Source organism: Papio anubis, chromosome 2, assembly GCF_008728515.1.
Source record: "Papio anubis isolate 15944 chromosome 2, Panubis1.0, whole genome shotgun sequence".
NCBI lineage: Eukaryota > Metazoa > Chordata > Mammalia > Primates > Cercopithecidae > Papio > Papio anubis.
The window spans coordinates 105314317-105335829 of NC_044977.1; the positions used below are offsets into that span (position 1 = coordinate 105314317).

A 21513-nucleotide genomic window follows, 5' to 3' on the forward strand; every position below is an offset into this window, starting at 1 on the left:
GGGATTACAGGCTTGAGCCACCGCGCCCGGCCCATCCTAAAACTTTTTAATACTTTTTTCCCCTGAATATCAGACAATATATGTTTACTTTACAAAATCTAGAAAGTACAGAAATTGATAGGAAGCAGAAAAATATCACCCATATTGTCATTATTCAGGGGCAACCACTGTTAATATTTATTGTTATTTCTATATAATCTTCCTTCTTTTATTGTTTTTAAAGCTAAAGTTATATGGTAAATACAATTTTACATCTTTCTTTTTTTGAGGGGCTGGGGTGACAGAGTCTCGCTCTGTCACCCAGGCTGGAGTATAATAGTAGCACAATCTTGGCTCATTGCAACCTCCGCCTCCTCGGTTCAAGCAATTCTCCTGCCTCAGCCTCCGAAGTAGCTGGGAGGCACACACCACCATGCCCAGCTAATTTTTTGCATTTTTAGTAGAGACAGGGTTTCACCGTGTTGGTCAGGCTGGTCTCCAACTCCTGGCCTCAGGTGATCTGCCAGCCTCAGCCTCCTAATGTGCTGGGATTATAAGCATGAACCACCGTGCCTGGCCATATATCTTGCTTTCTCCTTGGTGTTTTACTTACTATAAGCATTTTCTTTTTTTTTTTCCTGAGACAGAGTCTCGTTCTCTCACCCAGGCGAGAGTGCAATGGCATGATCTCAGCTCACTGTAACCTCCACTTTCTGGGTTCAAGGACTGCCTCAGCCGCCTGAGCAGCTGGAACCACAGGCATGAGCCACCACCCCCAGCTAATTTTTGTATTTTTAGTAGAGACAGGGTTTAGCCATGTTGGCCAGGCTGGTCTTGAACTCCTGGCCTCAGGTATCTACCCGCCTTGGCCTATTAAAGTGCTGGGATTACAGGCGTGAGCCACCGCACCCAACCACCGTAAGCATTTTCTATATTAAAAACAATTGCTGGGTAATTTTGTATCTTAAGGATATAATATTATTTACTAGACCATTGCATTTTTGTAAATTCATGGACAAGGATATTTTGTCTTATTTTCCCAGGCCCCAGCTGTGTCGGTATGATCTTGTCCTGATGGAAAACGTTGAAACAGTCTTCCAACCTATTCTTTGCCCAAAGTTGCAGATGTAACTGTTGCCAGGACACATGGGCATCAATAACAGAAAGAAAGCTACAACCACAGGCTGTTTGAAAGCTTCACCTCACCTTTTCTGCAAGGCACAAAAAGTATGAAAAAACCAAGGCTTTTTTCAGTAGCGTCCTATGGATGTCACATTGTACAACATCAAACAACCTTGTGATTATAAAACGATCCTGGGAAGGGAGCTCCTAACTAGGGCGAGTCAGAAATAGCCAGGCTCGTGGCAGCCCAGGGCTGTGTCTGCTGCGTCCTGGGGCCTCGTTTGTTCCGACCTGTCAATTCTGCTGCCTGTCACATGGGTGGTTCTGCCCATCGCGGCTGCAGGTCAAGCATCTTCAAGGGAAGGATGGACTGGAGGCCTCACCGTGGACTCAACTCTGCATTCCCTGTGCCACCTTCCTCCAGTTCCCACTCGTAGAAGGGAACAAAACTGATGTCTACCTCATGGGGCTGCTGTGTGGGTTTGGGAGGCAAGTCTATGAAGGGTTTTTTGAAATCCCATAGGTGCCACATCTATGAGATGTTTGATAAATGTGAATATGCTTTTATTTATTTTCATAGGGCTTATCTAATTTGCAATGAGAGAGCCTCTCTCTCTCAACACCAGCTTCTCTCTCAGGCTGTTTGTTCTGGGAAGGCACGAAAGCCACGTGCTGGCCCTCTGCCTTCTCTAAAGTGTTGCTGGAGCATGGAGGAGCTGGAGAAGGTGGGGATGGACTGACAGCTAAGAGGGCGGCTGCTGGGACTAGACAGTAAGTGGATGAAGAAAGAAGGACGAGGAAGCCGTGGGGTAGCCTCTCTACACGGGGACCGGCGATGGAGCATGAGGCAAGAGAAGGAGAAGCAGAGCTTGTTTTTCACCCAAGGTGGAGAAGGATCACTTTACAGGTGACCCTCATTTTAAGCAACCCTTAAGAAATGTTCACACTTCTTTATTATCAATGTAATCTATGATTATTGAAGGAAATTTAGAAAATGCATAGATACAAAATAAAAAAAAATACTATTCACGATGCCACCTATGAGAGGTAACTAATGTTAGCCTTTTGGAACAAGGCTGTCACTTGTTTTGCTAACATGTGAATTCAAAGTATGAAGCGGTTTGCTTTTGGAGAATCCGAAGCCTCCAGTTTGAGGAATCCTTTGCTTCCATGGAGGTAGATGTGAATCTAGAATGACAGCAGGAGTCCCGTCCAGAGGTCCTGTTGGGCTGAGGCCAGAAAGAAGGGAAGACAATCCCTGGGGCCAGATGCCCAGTGTGAGGGGAGGCACCATCTGTCCCATGGCTGTGGCCACTGTAGGAAGGTCTGTGAAGTGCCACAGGCCCAGTCACCTCCTCCTCACCCAAGTGATTGCTCCTTCAACTGCTATCTGTGAAAACAGCCCTTGTTATGAAGAAATTGACTCTCTCTTTTTTTTTTGAGACGGAGTCTGACTCTTGTTGCCCAGGCTGGAGTGCAATGGTGTGATCTCGGCTCACTGCAACCTCCACCTCCTGGGTTCAATTGATTCTCCTGCCTCAGCCTCCTGACTAGCTGAGATTACAGGCATGCGCCACCACACCTGGCTAATTGTTGTATTTTTAGTAGAGACAGGGTTTCACCATGTTGGCCAGGTTGGTTTTGAACTCCTGCCCTCAGGTGACCCGCCTGTCTCGGCCTCCCAAAGTGCTGGGATTACAGGCATGAGCCACCACACCCGGCCAAGAAATGGATTCTCTATGTCATAAATTAAAGAAATCTATAAATATATTCCCGAGTGGCACATCTTCTTACAGATTTACATTTGCATCAAATACAGAGTCTGTTTTATTTAAGTGAGGGATGACTGAACTCTGAGTGGAACAAGCTCTTGGATATCTTACCATCCTTCCTCCTTCTTCCCACATTTCCTCAGTAATTGTGGATAGAAAGATCAGTGTGCTGTAGACCCTGTTTTTTTTTTTTTTTGAGATGGAGTCTCATTCTGTGGCCCAGGCTGGAGTACAGTGGCACAAGCTTGGCTCACTGCAACCTCTGCCTCCCGGGTTCAAGCAGTTCTCTGCCTCAGCCTCCCAAGTAGCTGGGATTACAGGTGCCCACCACCATGCCTGGCTAATTTTTGTATTTTTAGTAGAGACCCGGTTTTACCATCTTAGCCAGGCTGGCTTTGAACTCCTGACCTTGTGATCCACCCGCCTCGGCCTCTCAAAGTTCTGGGATTACAGGTGTGAGCCACTGCACCCGGCGGCCCTGGTTTCTTCTTAGGGTTTTGTTGGTCCATATTTTGATCAGCACAGTCACTTTTTTGTTCTCTTTCCTTTCCTGGTAAGCAGGGAGTCAAAACAATAGCAACAAAATGCCTGAAATAGAATTTCTACCAATTTGTAAACTCTGGGCTTACGGGTCTCCTAGCCAGGTACCTGGCTCACTGTAGGACGGGTAGATGGATGAATGAATGGATAAAGAAAGGAAGTTTGTTCACTGGAGAGGGTATGAATTTCAATAAGTTTCATGTAACAGTGATCAGGAGAAACAAAGGCAGTTACAAGCGTGGCCACTCTGTTCTCAGTATCTTTCTTCCAAGGGCCCCTGGAACTTTTGACTGTCTCTTGTTATCCTTGCTACTCCTCCCCTCTCTTTCTCAGTACCATATATCTGTCTGAGTGTCAAATTCAAAGCACAATTAAATTACAGTCTACCCTCTTCCCTTCCCTCTTCACTGGTGACCTCCTACTCATCATTTGGATCGTGGCTCAATTGCCACCTCCTCAGGGAGTCTTCTTTGACCTTATTTCCATATAGAGAAGTTCTGCACTGTACCTCTCCTTCATAGCACTTTTTAGTTGTATTTTTTAACTTTTTTTTTTTTTTATTTTTTAGATGAAGTCTCACTCTGTCACCTAGGCTGGAGTGCAGTGGTGCAATCTTGGATCACTGTAGCCTCTGTCTCCCAGGTTCCAATGATTCTCGTGCCTCAGCCTCCTGAGTAGCTGGAACTACAAGCCTGCGCCACCACGCCCACCTAATTTTTGTATTTTTAGTAGAGACAGGGTTTCACCATATTGGCCAGGCTGATGTTGAACTCCTGACCTTAAGTAATCTGCCTGCCTCGGCTTCCCAAAGTGTTGGGATTGTAGGTCTGAGCCACCATGCCTGGCCTATATTTTTAACATTTTATTTGCGTGATTATTTGATAAATATCTGTCTTCTCCACTAGACTGCTCTGCAAGGCAGGAGTCCTGTGCCTCCCATATAGTCTGCATTCAGGAAACATGTATTAAATGAACACTTTGTTATCTTCTGACCCCCATGGAACCATGTTCAGTTGTGAGTAAAGACTTCCCCTCCACCCTAGCCACAGTGCATTTCCATGAGGGTGCCTAACCTTCTCACCAGGGTGCCTAACCTTCTCATGAGGGTGTCGAACCTTCTTGTCTTAGACTTTTCTCCCAGACACCTTCGTTACTATTGTCTCCATTATCTCTGGAGGCCAATAGCCCATTTCCCAGACTTCCCAGAAAAGACAGAAGTTAGCTCCTTTGTCACTTTTTTTTTTTTTTTTTTGAGATAGAGTCTTGCTCTGTTGTCCAGGCTGGAGTGCAGTGACCCGATCTCGGTTCACTGCAACCTCCACCTCCTGGGTTCAAGCTATTCTCCTGCCTCAGCCTCCCGAGTAGCTGTGATTACAGGCACGTGCCACCACGCCCAGCTAATTTTTGTATTTTTAGTAGAGACAGGGTTTCACCATGTTGGCCAGGCTAGTCTCAAACTCCTGACCTCAGGAGATCTGCCTGCCTTGGCCTCCCAACGTGCTGGGATTACAGGCATGAGCCACTGCACCCTGCCCCTTTGTCACTTCTTATCACATTTTCCAGGTGGTCCTGACACCTCAGCAAGCTCACCTGCCTAAAATCTAGGGGATTTTGTTCTTATACCCTCGTTTTAGCACCATTGCCAAAACCCTCCAGGACCTTACAACATTACTGGAGGATGCCAAGCTGTAGTTAAAACCCTCTCTTGTTTGCTTTTCCATGACTCCTTTCCACCACTCACTTTGCTGCCAACTTTGTGTGTTGTATTAGTCCCTTCTCAGGCTGCTATGAAGAAATACCCAAGACTGGGTAATTTATAAAGGAAAGAGATTTAATTGACTCACACCTCTACATGACTGGGGAGGCCTCAGGAAACTTGCAATCATGATGGAAGGGAAAGCAAACACATCCTTCTTTACATGGTGGCAGGAGAGAGAAGAATAAGAGCTGAGTGAAAGGGGAAGCCCCTTGTAAAACCATCAGATCTCGTGAGAACTCACTATCACAAGAATAGCATGGAGGAAACTGCCCTCATAATTCAATGACCTCCTATTGGGCCCCTCCCACCACACATGGGGATTATGGAAACTACAATTCAGGATAAGATCTGGGTGGGGCCGCAGTCAAACCATATCATACGTGCTTCTGTCACTGTTGTTAAGCTGTGTTGTAATTTGTTTCCGTGTCTTTAACCCCTCCAAGACTGTGAGCTCCACAACAGCACCTGCTGTTTATTTATTTTTGGCTCTCTAGCACCTAGCACAATGCTAGGCACGGAGCAGGTGCTTGATAAATGTCTGTTGGACAGAACGGAATGGATGATGCTTAGAAACTTGAGAGAATCACCTCCACTCTGACTTAGACATCAACACACTTAACGGTGTTATTTCTAAAGTCCTAAACTTAGAAGCTCCTACCCTTGGACCCCTGACCCTTGCTCTCATTCCTATAGAACTCCATCATAGCTAAGGAGACTTTGGATGCAAGGGACAGAAATCCACTCACACCCAAATTTAATAGATTATTGAGAGATAGAGAGAGAGGACTTGTGGAAACCCAGGGAGAGGTGATCCATCAAATCTCAGGAAGGGCAAGGATGGGGCAGCCCTAGAGCCTTCAGCAATAAGAGTTCGTGGGCCTCTATTAACCCTAGCGCTCTGCCACGAATCTCTTTGACTGAGCTCAGTTCCCTTCATGGGGCAGCTTCGTTGGGTTCTTGGCCACTCACTGACTAGGTGGCCCAATTCCAAAGTCCAGGGACAGGAAACAGCCCTTGGCTCCTCCTCCTGAGGAAGACATCTATCCAGTTCCAATCAGTCATGGTTGGGGTGGGGGTGGGGAGGCAAAATTACATGGACTTCAGAGCTACTCTTTTCAAATGCTCTGGGCAAGTCTGATTAAGCCAGAAAAGGTTGGCTGCTCTTCACAAAGAGGCACAGTAAATGCTAGGCTAACTCACTCCCACAGGAACCTCTTACCTGTTCTTTTCTCCCACCTGTTTCCCAATCCAGCATGTGCCTGGGAAAGGACTGCAGTTGATGGAGGATTGCAGCTGTCCTTTGTCAGACTGTGTGGGCCTGTGCTGTAAATGAGTGGCCTCGATGGGGGCTGCTGCAGCCTGCAGGAGGTGCATTGGGCAGTTAGAGTTAGCTCTGCAGGTACTGGGTTGGGGGCCAGGAGGGTTGGGGATGCTGAGATTGGGGAAACACAGTCCAGGGCTTCTTTCCCAGGCAGACAGGTTGAGCGAGAGGAATCACAACATGAGTCCAGGGGGCAGGTCAGAGGAAGCAAGCAGATGCTCCAGTCGTGAGCCTGTGGCAAAGCAGGTTAGCACCACCCAAAATAGCTCTGTCAAAGGTCCCTTACCACCTCATGTTGGCCAGTTTCCATGACCCTCAGGTTTCCCTGCTGGGTTTCTCCATGGACTCTGACACTGTGCCCCAGTTCCTTTCCTAACAGTCTTTCTTGGGCTCTCAGGACGTTTCTTTTTTCTGTTTCTCATCTCGCAAATGAAAGGGGGCATCTTGTTCTCTTTCACTGTTTCCACCATTTCCTTACCCAGCTCCTGATCTCGGTCTTCTTTCTCAAAAGGCTAGTGCATGGTAAGACATTTGGGCTCTGCTGTTCGCAAGGTGTGTGACCTCTGTTGCTCTGTTGACTTCATTCTTTCTAAGCTTCATTTTCCCAGGCTATAAAAGAGCTCCTACTTTAGACTGGGCATGGTGGCTGAAGCCTGTAATCTGAGCACTTTGCGGGGCCAAGGCAGGAGGAACACCAGAGGCCAGAAGTTCAAGACCAGCCTGGTCAACATAGTAAGACCCTGTTCCTCAAAAAAGAGTTCCTACTTCATGAGGGTTGTTACATGGAATAAATAAACTCATATAAGTAAAAGGCTTAGTATGGGCCAGGTGCAGCGGCTCACACCTGTAATCCCAGCACTTTTGGGAGGCCGAGGCAGGCAGATGGTGAGGTTAACTATCCTGGCTAACACGGTGAAACCCTATCTCTACTAAAAATACAAAAATTAGCTGGGCATGGTGGCACGCACCTGCAGTCCCAGCTACTTGGGAGGCTGAGGCAGGAGAATCGCTTGAATCCAGGAGGAGGAGGTTGCAGTGAGCCAAGATCGCGCCACTGCACTCCAGCTGGGGAAACAGAGCGAGACTCTATCTCAAAAAAAAAAAAAAGCTTAGTATGGGGTCTGGAGTGTACTAAGTACTCAACGAAAGTCAGCTGCTGTTACTTTCCCTCTCATGTGGTTTCTAGGAGACCCTCTCCCCTCCCCTCACTTCAACTATCTCCTGTAGAATGACCAAATCTGAATGTTTGGTCTGAGCTCCAGAGTTTCATGTCAAGTGGCAGTGAAGAGCAGAGGAAAAAGCATGGCCTCACCTGATGGCAGACAAAGGCTTGTTCCTGTTCAGCACTCACAGCTGTAAATTTTGCACAAGTGATTTCATCCAAACCTGTGTTCATCCACTCATCCATAAGTAGAATACTGACATCGCTTTGCTGAAGTGGAGTAAGTTTTGCCTTGTCTATTTCATCCATGGCACTTACCACGCTCTAGAATTGTATCTTTCCATGCTCTTCCCCAGCTGAAAGGAAAGTGAGGTCCTTGCCAGCAGGAGCCTCACCTCCTTTCTCCTCACTCTATTTCTTGCCCCAGCAGTCTCAGCACAGGCTCAATAACATCAGTTCCTCATTCACTTTCTCTCCTCCCATATCCCTTTGACTTCTCAAGGTCAATATGTACCAAACCAAACAGCTAATCATTGTCTTCACTAGACCTGACCCATGAATTTAACAAACAATTGTTAGGTGCCAGGGTTAAGGGTTGAGACAGAAAGAAGATAGTTGAGACATTGTTTCATTGATGGAAATGTTCACTGTCTACTAGGGAGATGGATAATGACACTGGAATATGTATTTGCAACAAGATTACAGACATTTCTCAGGGGCCCCAAGCATAGAGAACAAATGTTTCTGACTATAGGGGTTGGAGAAGGCCTCTCAGAGAAGGTGATAATTATCCTGGGTCCTGATGAAAGAGTAGAAATTTGCCAGGCAGAGAAGATTGACAGATGGCTAGAAGAGTAGTGTGACGGGGCCTGAACTAACATGGTGTGTTCAGCTGGAATGAAGGGCTGACACCATTTCCCCCCATTCTCTTAAGTGGAAATTTGACACATACACAAGAATAGAAAAAAAAATAGTATAACATCCAAATAGTATAAAACCTCCAGGTGATCACCCAGCTTCAATAGCTATCAACTCATGGAAATCTTGTTCTACCTATATCCTTACTCACTAAACCCCTGTACTATTATTTTGACGCAAATCTCAGACATTGAGTAATTTCATTTGGAAATATTTTTTGGTTCTATATGCTGTAACTATTCTGTGAAAAAAAAATTTAAATAAATAAATACGTCAGTATCTTAAAAAGTTAAAGTATATCCTCTTTTTGTCCTTTAAAAGGAGTCATACATAGCATACTCTAATACTGCAACTTGTTTGTTTTATTTGTATCTGAGCCATCTATCTGGTGACCACACTATATCAGGATGTGTAGAATTGCCTTCCTCTTTTAGGAGGCTACCTAGTATTCTATTTGTGAATATACCATAGTTAACCTAGCCAGTCGCCAGCTGATGGGCATTTAGGTTGTTCCCAATCTCCTAACATAAAAACAAAGCTGAGAGAACACCCTTAAATATACATCTTTGCTCCCTATGGGGATTCTTGGATGTGGAATTAAATTCCATTACATTCTTGGATGTAGATTACATTCTTGGACATATAATTGCGAAATCTTGTGCACATGAATTCTGAAAAATGCTCCCTATTTGGCCCAACAGGTGCTTTAAATGATATAACAAGGATGCTTTCTCTCTGTTGTCCAGGCTTTTGACACTTTGGAGTTCTCTTTCTGTCCCTTCCTCCGTTTACTCAGTGACATATCACACCAATTCAACTACCCCCAGCCTCCTCCCTCCAAGTCTACTGCAGTGGTCCTGGATCAGGCCTGAGTGCTTGCTTTCTTTCTTTCCTTTTCCTTCCTCCCTCCCTTCTCTCTCTCTCTCTCTCTTCCTCCCCTCTCCTCCCTTCCCCTTTCCTTTCCTTTCCTTCCCTTTCCCTTTCCCTTTCCTGAAGTTTCGCTCTTGTCGCCCAGGCTGGAGTGCAGTGGTGCAATTTCAGCTCACTGTAACCTCTGCCTTCCAGGTTCAAGTGATTCTTGTGCCTCAGCCTCTGGAGAAGCTGGGATTACAGGCACGTGCCATCATGCCCGGCTAATTATTGTATTTTTAGTAGAGACAGGGTTTCCCCATGTTGGACAAGCTGGTCTCGAACTCCTGACATCAAGTGATCCGCCCGCCTCGACCTCCCAAAATCCTGGGATTACAGGCGTGAGCTAGGCCGGCTTGCCTTCTTATCAGGACAGTTGCGGCTATCTGCCAAAGCGAACATCCTAAAACAGGAACTAAATCATTCTCTTACTTAAAAACACCTCTGTTGGTGTCTCATCTACATTATTAAAAATCTATCTCCTTAGCCTGCCTTCAGTGCACTCTTGTTTGTCCCCAATTCTCACTTATTTCTCATGTACCTTAGGCTTCACTGAAACTGGACTCTGGTGCCTTACTTGGGCCATTGTTCACCCATTTCCTCCTTTTTCTGCTTGCAGAAAAGTCTTGCTCATCCCTGAAGGTAAACTTAAACTCCATCTCCTCCATAAATCAACACAGTGTAAGGACCACTGGTTTTGGACTCAGGTTGACTTGGATTCTTATACTGTCTCTCTTTTCGGGGGATGTCATTTAATTCTTCTGAAACTCAGAGTTTTCATCTGTTAGAGAAAGACAAAAATACCTACCTTGGAGGATGATTGTGAGGCTCAGGAATAATGGGAATATAGTAGGAGCTGAATTGAAAGCATTCTGATTATTTCCGTGGTCACTATTGCCGCCCCACCACACCTGATTGCAGCCCCTGGTGCTACACCAGCTACATTTGCTTCGTGTGACAGCAGGTTGTGGACAAGACTGCCTTGACCACTAGACTGCAAGCTCGCTGTAGGCCAGGCTCACGATTCGCCCCCGGATCTCCCAGCCCTGGCACCGAGCCAGCACTGGGGGCGCTCCATGACTGCAGAATAAGTGGAGAAAGCGACAGGGATAAACGTAGAAAAACAAGCACAGACAGACGGAGAGAGGGCAGCCTGGGAGGCAGGTTTTTCCGGGAATCTCCACCGAAGGACAGGGAGGGCGGAGTCAGAATCCGGGGCTGGGGCCTGGCTCGGGAGGCGGGGCCTGGTTCGGGGGCGGGTCTTGGCGCGGACCCCTCCTCGGTCCGTCTGCGAACGTGCTCCGCTGCCTCAGTCCGCCCGCCGCTGCGCCCCGGCGTGCAAGTGAACCTCTCAGCTGCCCCGCGGGCCGGGGTGCGGAGCCGACATGCGCCCGCTGCTCGGCCTCCTTCTGGTCTTCGCTGGCTGCACCTTCGCCTTGTACTTGCTGTCGACGCGACTGCCCCGCGGGCGGAGACTGGGCTCCACCGAGGAGGCTGGAGGCAGGTGCGTAGCGGGAATCCAGGTTCGGGTCAGAGGAAGGGAGCCAGGTCCAAGGACCTGGGCTGGGAATAGGGAGATCCGGGTTCCGGTATCGGAGGCGTTGGGAATTGAAGTTCTCTTGTTGAACTGGAATCCGGGTCTGGTATCTGGACCCGCGTCCACACGGTCTCGGACAGGCGGGTGAAATGAGAGCCCGGTCCCGGGCCTGACTGGGACCTGTGTGGTGCCGGCTGCGGGGTGTGCAGGGCGTCACGCCGCGGTGCCTTTGGTTGGATGGATTTGCCGAGGGAGACGCGGCGCTGAGCCTGCCCGCGCCGTTGCTTTCCCAGTCCCAGCCCTGGGCCCCATTTCCAGCCGACCTTCGCCCCGGTGCGGGCCCCCAGCCCCTTCAAGTCCACTTTCAGCTGCCTCTCCTCCACCCCACCCCACTTCCGTCAGGTCTGCCCTTGAGACTTTAGACGTTAGGTCTTCAGGAGAAATGTTGCATGGACAACTTTAAATTATTCGCAAATTAATTATCGGCTCTGCCCCTCTTCCTGGTTGTCTCTACTTTTACCTTTTTTTTCCCACCCCCCGGGCCGGAGTCTCGCTCTGTCACCCAGGCTAGAGTGCAGTGGCGCGATCTCGGCTCACTACAACCTCCTCCTTCCGGGTTCAAGCAATTTTCCTGCCTCAGCCTCCCGAATAACTGGGACTACGGGCGCGCGCCACCACGGCCGGCTAATTTTTGTATTTTTAGTAAAGACGAGAGTCTCACCATGTTGGCCAGGCTGGTCTCGAACCTGAGGTGATCCGCTTACCTCAGCCTCCCAAAGTGGTGGGATTACAGGCGTGAGCCACCGCGCTAGGCCTACTTTTCCCATTCTAATGAACGACTGGTCGAGGCAGGAGGCAGAGCAATACTTACGTGGCTGGTTTTTATGAGTGCTGCATACTCTTTATAAAGTGCATGGAAGTGTGCCTAGTACAGCATTGTGTGGTCAAGGGAATTACTGATATTTGACTATTAAGGCAACTGTTTTCAGTTATTGTATTCTTTTGCTCTAGTTAAGAAGGCTCTGCTGTGGGTGTGGGACATACCAAGGGAAGCATTCTCATGAGAAGTGGGAGGGTTTGCTCATAATTAATCAGTGATGGATTCAAGGACTGTTCAGATGGTAGAGGCAAGGTAGCCTTTATACTGTAACCTTTGGACAGGATTCAAAGTGCACTGAGGACCAGATTAAGAGCAGAATGAAATAGTAGGTTCTTTAAAGGGTTTGATTCAAGCCTGACATACTATCAAAAAAGTTACGTTTGTAGTATGGGATAGATATACTTGCCTGAAGAATCTTTAATTGGCTTTATAGTGAATGCTAAAAAGTCGTTTTACTTGGCACCTCAGGAACAGTTTGAAATCTGAATTGTTCTTGGTTTGTGGGGGAGGCAATGTCCTTGAAAGGAAGGCAATTTAGGACATTTAGAACTTGCCTGGAAATGAATCCATTTGCCTCTTAAGAACAGATTCTAAAATCCCAAAGCTAAAGGGGAACTTAATGACTATTTAGCACCAACCCCTCATTTTTAGATAAGGAAACAGACCCAGGGACTAGTCCAAGGACATACAACAGAAAGTAGCAGGGTTGGGATGCTAACCCAGGTCTCTTGCTTCCAAACTAGGGCTCTCCTGTCTGTCTCTGCAACGTCGTATCAGGTCGTCTGTCATTGGGAGTGTATGTGTTCCCAGCAGACCAGATAATGGGCATATTTATAAACCTACTCTGAAAGGAAGACACAGCGAATGACTCTCGTGGGCACTGGGCTGATCTGAACTCATGTTTCCATCTGCTTTTCCAAATCCCCAGGTCCCTGTGGTTCCCCTCCGACCTGGCAGAGCTGCGGGAACTCTCTGAGGTCCTTCGAGACTACCGGAAGGAGCACCAGGCCTACGTGTTCCTGCTCTTCTGCAGTGCCTACCTCTACAAACAGGGCTTTGCCATCCCCGGCTCCAGCTTCCTGGTCAGTGTCCTGCCCTCCCTCCTACCCTGTAAAATTCGGATACTCCCCTGTAACCTCCTGGGATTGTTGTGTGGGGATGATTAAACGTGACAGTGGGTGTAGCGGGGCTGGCACACAGTGGCCCTCAGCGTGCCTACTGTGGGATTGAGCACTGAAGGGGGAGACACTGACAGCTTCCTTTTGTACTGCTTCCCTCTCCTGCCCCAGCATGTTTCTCTCCTCTAGGCTGAGGCTGGACCTGCTCAAGCAGTTTCCTTATTGGAAACTAGAAGAAAAGCAGACATGTCCAAGAGAGGCAGGGGAGGTGTGTGGGGCTTGGGGTGTGGGGCTCGGGGTCAGGGGCTGACTCCTTGAGGCTTCCCTGTGTCTGTCTTCTGTCTTGGACTGATTCCTCTTCAGGGTTGCGAGCCAGCTGCTGCTTGGTGGGGGCTCCACATCCAGACCTGAGGATGAACCCTGACTCTGCCTGCTGTGGTCTTGGGGAAGATACTTAATCTCTCACCTGTAGAATGGGGCAAGGATGGCATGACTCAGGGATGTAGTGAGGATTACACAGGTCATGTAGTCAAGCACTTAACACAGTGCTCAGCAGCTCCCCCTCTTCCCAATACCAAGGCTTCCTTTTACTTTCTGTCTTGGATCCCATGTTTTGTCAGGATGATGTGTAGCAGCCAAAATGCATTTAGGAAGTATTGGTTCACTTTTCCCTTTTTCTTAAACTAAGACGTCTTCAAATGTCGGCTAGAGCTCTGGTCAACATGGAACCCCCGGGATTAGCATACTACATGGATGTAATTCCAGCACAAAGCAAAGAAACAAGACATCTTATATAGCTTGTGTGGTCCCACCAAGGGAAAATTCATGGTTTGTGTTCATCTTTGAAAACAGTAAAAATAACTTGTGAGTTTCATTTCTACTTTCTTGGAGCCCCAGTGATTGCAGAATCTACCACAGCCAGAGATCCCATTTAATTCTCTCCTGCCCCCTGAGGCTTTTATCCTTATCCTCATTTTCAAGGTGAAGAGACTGATGCCAGGTGTAGTTCCCAGTCTTTTCATAATTTTTCAGTCACCTCTTTAAATGGCAATTAGGACCTGGGGCAGTGGCTCACACCTGTAATCCTAGCACTTTGGGAGGCTGAGGTGGGAGGATCACTTGAGCCCAGGAGTTTGAAACCAGCCTGGGCAACACAGTGAGACCCCATCTCTACAAAAAATTTTAAAAAGTAGGTGGATGTAGGCTGGGCGCGGTGGCTCACGCCCGTAATCCCAGCACTTTGGGAGGCGGAGGTGGAGGCAGAGGTGGGCGGATCACGAGGTCAGGAGATGGAGACCATCTTGGCTAACATGGTGAAACCCCGTCTCTACTAAAAAATACAAAAAATTAGCCGGGCGTGGTGGCGGGCACCTGTAGTCCCAGCTACTCGGGAGGCTGAGGCAGGAGAATGGTGTGAACCCAGGAGGCGGAGCTTGCAGTGAGCCGAGATCGTGCCACTGTACTCCAGCCTGGGCCACAGAGCCAGACTCCGTCTCAAAAAAAAAAAAAAAAAAAAAAAAAGCCGGGTGCAGTGGCTCAAGTCTGTAATCCCAGCACTTTGGGAGGCTGAGGCGGGCGGATCACAAGGCCAAGAGTTCGAGACCAGCCTGGCCAATATGGTGAAACCCCGTCTCTACTAAAAATACAAAAATTAGCCGGGAGTGGTGGTGGACGCCTGTAGTCCCAGCTATTTGGGAGGCTGAGGCAGGAGAATCGCTTGAACCCAGGAGACAGAGGTTGTAGTGAGCCGAGATCGGGCCCCTGCACTCCAGACTGGGAGACAGAACGAGACCCCGTCTCAAAAAAAAAAAAAGTAGGTGGATGTGGTGGTGTGTGCCTACAGTCCTAGCTACTTGGGAGGCTAAGGCAGGAGGATCACTTGAGTCCAGGAGTTTGAAGGTGCAGTGAGCTATGATCATGCCACTGTACTCCAGCCTGCATGACAGAGCGAGACCCTGTCTCTTAAAAATAAATAAATAAATAAGGCAATTGGGTTTTAGCTGGAAAAAAGCAGTGAAGGAGGAGGGAACCTATGACTCTCAGGCTCCAAGATGAGGTTGCTGGTAGCTGCCAGATGGTCACATGCCTGAGGGTTTGTTTTCTTTGCAGAATGTTTTAGCTGGTGCCTTGTTTGGGCCGTGGCTGGGGCTTCTGCTGTGTTGTGTGTTGACCTCGGTGGGTGCCACATGCTGCTACCTGCTCTCCAGTATTTTTGGCAAACAGTTGGTGGTGTCCTACTTTCCTGATAAAGTGGCCCTGCTGCAGAGAAAGGTAAGGGGAGGGGTCACATCTGAGAGCTGGGACCCCAGAAAGTCACCACGTGCATGGCCTTAAGAGAAGCAAGTGGCAGGGATTTCCCACAGTGCTCTTCCACACTGTCTCAGGAGGTCCTAGGGGTTCTTTTGATGTCTTCAGGAGACATAGACCTGGGATCAAATCCCAGCTCCATCATTACCAGCTCTGTGACTTTGGGCAAGTTCTTGACTTCTCTGATCCTCAGCACCTCTATTTTAAAATGAGGAAAACAATCTGTCCCTGAAGGGTTGTTGGAAGAATTGGGAACAGATTATGTAAACTGTCTAGAACAGTGCCTGGCACCAGCAAGTTTTCAATACCTGGAAACCCTTTCTACTTCTTAACAGCTTTCTTCTCTTTGGCTACAGGTGGAGGAGAACAGAAACAGCTTGTTTTTTTTCTTACTGTTTTTGAGACTTTTCCCCATGACACCAAACTGGTTCTTGAACCTCTCGGCCCCAATTCTGAACATCCCCATCGTACAGTTCTTCTTCTCAGTTCTTATCGGTAAGATGCTAGTGGGGTAGTTTTGAGTCTTCAGAGCTGTCACACTGGGGGTCTGCCCTGGGTTATTGGCCACATGAGCATGTGCCTGCTTCTGAGAACACAGGCTCACAAAGTGTGACTTCAAGCCTTATGATCTAAAGAAATGATTCCTGATTTCAGATCTACTCAGGCTTCAACATGAAAACCCATAAAAATACTTTTGGACTAAATGAAGATTGTTCATTGCATGGCTGTATGCGCTGGGCACTGGGATTAGAAGAGATAGTCTGTGTAAAGTATACAACTTGGCCCGTAGTAAGTACTCAGTAAATGCTAGTAGGAAGAGCAGGGTTGGAATGAGGGTATGTGTCCATGAGTTTTGAGTGGGGACAGAAGAAAGGAGCAGAGCAAGGGACTTCCTGTCTGGTTTTTGGCCACTGTTTTGATTAAGTTCTGCCTTAGGAAGAGCTGGCATCAATGAGGTTCCTTCCTGCCTTTTGACAATTGCACAACCTGCAGCAAGCTACTTACCCTCAATGGGCCACCTGGCTAGGAATAGAGCAGTGTTTCTCAAAGTGTGGGCCTTGGGCCACCTTTATCAGATTGGTAGGGTCAGGGGGCTTGTTGAGAATCTAGATTTGGGGCCTACTCGAGACCTACTGAATCAGAATCTTGGGAGTGGAATCTGGGAATATGCATTTTAATCCAGTTCCTAGTCATTTTCAAACTGCAAACCCAGTCGTTCTCAAACTGCAAACCTATTAAAAATCACTTGGAGGCCAGGCTCAGTGGCTCACACCTGTAATCACAGCACTTTGGGAGGCTGAGGCGGGCGGATCACTTGAGGTTGGGAGTTCAAGACCAGCCTGGCCAACATGGTGAAACCCTGTCTCTACTAAAAATACAAAAATTAGCCTGACGTGGTGGTGTGCGTCTGTAATTCAACTACTTGGGAGGCTGAGGCAGGAGAATCACTGGAACCTGGGAGGTGGAGGTTGCAGTGAGCTGAGTGGATGACACTTCACTCCAGCCTGGGTGACAGAGTGAGGCTCCATCTCAAAAAACAAAAACAAACAAAAACCCAAAAAAAATCACCTGTGGAGATTTTAATCCCTAAGCTAAGGCTATACCACACATCAACTAAATCACCTCTGGGGTAGGACTCAGGGATCAGGATCTTTTGATGTTTTCCAGGTGATGCAAGTAGTTAGTCCCTAGAAGGGATTCTGCTGGATCCTGAGTTTTGCAGTCTACTGAATTAGACGATATCTAAAGTTTCTCCTTGCCTTTGACAATTATATGACCTCCAGCAAGCTACTTGCTCTGAAAGGGCCACTCATCCAGATAAGGCGCTGGGACTAGAGCAGTGTTTCTCAAAGTAGGGACCTTGGACCACCTTTATCAGAGTGGTAAAGTGCTAACATCCTATAAGATCAGTGATGCTGCTTTCTCCATACTGGAAGAAAACCACCCTCCTTAAGCCTAATGCAAGGATCTCTTTCTCTTCAACCTTCCTTAGAGCCTAGAGGGAAAGAAGATTCAGGGCTTCTAGGTCAAACAGAGCAAAACTGTGGTTGAGCAGCTGCTATTAATAGGGGATACCTGAGAGAAATGGAGATCTTAAATAGAAGCAAGATCTACCACAGCCAATTCTGGTCATAGTGGCTTTCAGGCAAGTGCCTCAGGCCCTCAGCTAGTGGGGGTTTGCGGCTTCTGATTATCTAGGTGGCTTGGCAAGATTCTGGAGGCCAGGCTTCCTGTCCCCTATCTCACAAGCTGTGTGACCCTGAGGGGTCTGGGATCTTCATCTCCTGTATGCTTCCTCTCCTATAGAAGAGGAATGGACTATCAGAGGGTTCCAAACCAATCAGAATCTCGGGATGGGAGTGGAGAAGGGGCTTTTAAAATACAGGTTCCTGGGCACTACCCCAGAACCAAGTAACCAGAATTTCTGGGGTGGAGCCCGAGGATGCGTTTTTAACAGTGTCACCAGCTGATTGTTCTGCAGCTAGCCTGGTCAGCCAGTCAGACTTTTGGAATACAGTGGATTTGATGACATCTTTGAGACAGTGCGGAATGTGAATAGTACTTCTTTTAAAAAACTGTCAGCAATGGCACTTCTCTCTTTACTTTGGCTATTGGGTACTCAGAACCAAATTTGGGGCCCACTTTTAGCAAACAGGTGAACCTTATGCATTTTTCTAGTAACTGTACTCCCTGATGTCTTGTATTCTTCTGCACGCATTTTGCTTTTCCTATTTGAAATTTTAATTAATTAATTAATTTATTTATTTTTGAGACAGAGTCTAGCTCTGTCGCCTGGTCTGAAGTGCAGTGGTGAGATCTCGGCTCACTGCAACCTCTGCCTCCCAGGTTCCAGTGATTCTTCTGTCTCAGCCTCCTGAGTAGCTAGGATTACAGGTGCATGCCACCACGCCCGGCTAATTTTTATGTTTTTAGTAGAGACAGGGTTTCACCATGTTGGCCAGGCTGATCTCGAACTCCTGACCTCAGGTGATCCACCTCGGCCTCCCAAAGCGCTGGGATTACAAGCATAAGCCACTATTCCTGGCCCTATTTTAAAATTATCTTATAGTAGTATGTATTATTTGTGTAAATATCTCAAGTTCTTTTGTTGAACAAGACAGGTATATATGGGAAGTGAGGAAAGGAGGGAAAAGAAAAGAAGGAAAGAAGGGAAAGAGTTAATATGTGTAAGGGTCAAGAGTCAAGCAAAAAAAATAAAAATAAAAACTGTAGTCACTGTTCCTGGTGACATTTCTGAATTATTATTTTCTTAATTTTGCTGCTGTTAGTAACAGGTACTTTTCCCTTTTCTTCTTGCAGGTTTGATCCCATACAATTTCATCTGTGTGCAGACAGGCTCCATCCTGTCAACCCTAACCTCTCTGGATGCTCTTTTCTCCTGGGACACTGTCTTTAAGCTATTGGCCATTGCCATGGTGGCATTAATTCCTGGAACCCTCATTAAAAAATTTAGTCAGAAACATCTGCAATTGAATGAAACAAGCACTGCTAATCACATACACAGTAGAAAAGACACGTGATCTGGATTTTCTGTTTGCCACGTCCCTGGACTCAGTTGCTTATTTGTGTAATGGATGTGGTCCTCTAAAGCCCCTCATTGTTTTTAATTGCCTTCTATAGGTGATATGGACACTGTGCATCAATGTGCAGTGTCTTGTCAGAAAGGACACTCTGCTCTTGAAGGTGTATTACATCAGGTTTTCAAACCAGCCCTGGTGTAGCAGACACTACAATGGATGCTTCCTAGAAAATGCTGTTTGTGGCTGGGCACGGTGGCTTACGCCTGTAATCCCAGCACTTTGGGAGGCCGAGGTGGTGGTTCACAAGGTCAGGAGTTCAAGACCAGCCTGGCCAAGATGGTGAAATCCTGTCTCTATTAAACATACAAAAATTAGCCAGGCATGGTGGCATGCGCCTATAATCCCAGCTACTTGGGAGGCTGAGGCAGGAGAATTGCTTGAACCCAGGTGGCAGAGGTTGCAGTGAGCCGAGATCACACCACTGCATTCCAGCCTGGGTGATAAGAGTGAGACTGTCTCTCAACAAAAAAAAAAAAAAAAAGGAAAGAAAAAGAAAATGCTGTTTGTATTATATTTTGTGGTCTAATAAGGAGCTCAGGATAGCCTGTTGTATTTGCCTCATGCCAGCCCCTGAGCTGCCTTGGGAGAAGATGCTGACCGTCCTTGTCCAGAGTACCACTTTTGCAGAGTGACAGGCTGATGGGACAGATGTCCTCCTGTTGCATCTTTGTGGATGTTTGGTACCGATGATGACATGGGAACCCACATCACTGACACCACTCTTCATCTTCTGTTCGTCTCTTGAAGAGCATTTCTTTTGTACTTTTTTGCTGATGACCTACCTCTTCATAAGCCAAGTGAAACAAGTTGACGAACTGCCTAGGACTTCCACGTATTGCTCACATGCATGATGATTTCTGTCATGCTCTTGTGTTCAGACACACTGATGTTACCATGTATGTCAAACCTACTTGTGATTGCATGTCCTGACAGTTAAGCTGATTGCAAACAGACTATTAAATATGAATGGAGCAAACGCTGTATGTTATGGATATGTTCTGGAGAAATTCTTACCCATCTGGATGGGGTAGGGCCCTTGACTCACCTGAATCAGATGACCAGGCAAACTTTTTATCTGTCATTTCTGCAGGAATCCCTTCTGTGTCATGCTAGGAGAATGAGTTCAGTATATGGGGCCATCAGGCAGTATACCTTCTGAATGTTTTTCATTTTTTTATTTGCTGAGAGTAACCAAAGAATAATTGCATCTTTTAATAATTTTATGTCTTAATTCAAAGGGAAACCTTGGCTTCTGATAACTTTGTTGTGTTGTATCTTAATGCGCTAAGCTGTCATTACTTCCTCTAGCTGCAGTACGGAATTGGCATGGACCTGGATGAATGCTTCCAAAGACAGAGGGACCTTGGCACCTAAACTGACCAGCCCTGTGATCCTGCACCCCGCAGGAGTATCTCATCAGGACTTACCAGACCGTGGCTCTTGGACATCATCTGCTGGGTTGATGATTTGGTTTGGCCAAGGGTCTTACCAAGACTTTAATCTAGGCCTCTTGTTCTACATGAATTCTTGGGAATACTCATGTTCCATAGGGAGAGTGCATTCCCAGGTGATGGTTTTCGGTTATGGTATGATCCTTTCACACCAAGGATTTCATTGTTGAAAACGTGTTTCTTTACAAGAAGCCTTGATAATGAGAGTGGGGGAAGGAGGCAGCAGACTTTGAAGACTGTGGCCCTTGGTGTTCTGGAGTAGGGGGAGGGAAGGAGAAATGCGTTTTCCACAGCATTGCAAGTGTGTGCCCTTTGCCCCTTTTCAGGAATCTTAGATTTGTCTCCCTCCCTCCACCCCAATGATTTTGCAATAATGTGCCTTATCAGTTGTGAGTTTACAGGCAAAGCAGTTTCCCAAATAAATGGATATAAGTGTTCTGTGTGGTGCTTGTTTGAACATGTTAACTTTCAACTACCCTTGCCAGTGGAAATTAGGATTGGCTGAAAATCAGACAGTCTAAAATGGTGTTTTAAGCTTTCCAATCTCAGGATGCTTCTTACCAAAATAATTTATTGGAAGCCAGATTTTCATCTTCTTTTTCTCTCTCTGCTCCCTGTATAGTGGGGTCACTAGTAACAGGAGTAGCTACCAGATGGGCAGCAGGAAAGTATAGGGAAGAGGCAGAGTGCTGGTCTAACCTTTACAGAATAGTCAAGAAGAGGCTGTCACCAAATACAATGATGATTGCCTCTTCCTTTCGTGGCTGTGTCAAATATAAGAATCACAAACTAGCTTTCTCCATTACCTGTTTTTTTGTGGCTGCAGGAAACCCAGTCATGGAAAGTCTTCCTTTCCCTCAAGTTCTGACAAGTGCTGAGATTGTTAAGGCAACTCTCGGGACGCAAACGGTACATTTAGAAAAAGACAGGACTAGGAAACAGTGAAGTACACTTTTTGTTTAATTCCATGCATTTGTTTGCTTTGATAGTCATTCTTGTTCCCATTGCTGTTCAATACAGAGAGGGAGCCGGCATCAGAAAACACTGGGAGCTGGGGACTGACAGTACGGGAGACCAGAGGGGAGGCAGGTAAGGACGTTCATTTGGAGACTTAACCACAAAAGAGAAATGCATTT

At 47.1% G+C, this 21513-nt stretch overlaps 2 protein-coding genes across 3 annotated transcripts in view; both read left to right on the forward strand.

The window, feature by feature from the left end:
* LIPH (lipase H) overlaps nucleotides 1-2532 on the forward strand; it is a 63821-nt gene extending 61289 nt beyond the window's left edge. The window contains exon 10 of one of the 2 annotated variants that reach the window (XM_003894718.5): nucleotides 1023-2138. In XM_003894718.5, coding sequence (XP_003894767.1) covers nucleotides 1023-1110 — 88 coding nt within the window. In that variant the 3' untranslated portion in view covers nucleotides 1111-2138. Of the gene's footprint in view, nucleotides 1-1022 lie in introns of both variants that reach the window. The other variant, XM_003894717.5, reaches the window with a different exon arrangement.
* An 8239-nt stretch (nucleotides 2533-10771) lies between these two features.
* On the forward strand, nucleotides 10772-20815 carry TMEM41A (transmembrane protein 41A). Its single transcript, XM_003894721.4, has 5 exons — nucleotides 10772-10986; nucleotides 12828-12981; nucleotides 15127-15288; nucleotides 15681-15819; nucleotides 18646-20815. The coding sequence occupies exons 1-5, from the start codon at nucleotides 10868-10870 to the stop codon at nucleotides 18864-18866; spliced, it is 795 nt and encodes a 264-aa protein (XP_003894770.1). The 5' UTR covers nucleotides 10772-10867; the 3' UTR covers nucleotides 18867-20815.
* The last annotated feature ends 698 nt before the right edge of the window (nucleotides 20816-21513 follow it).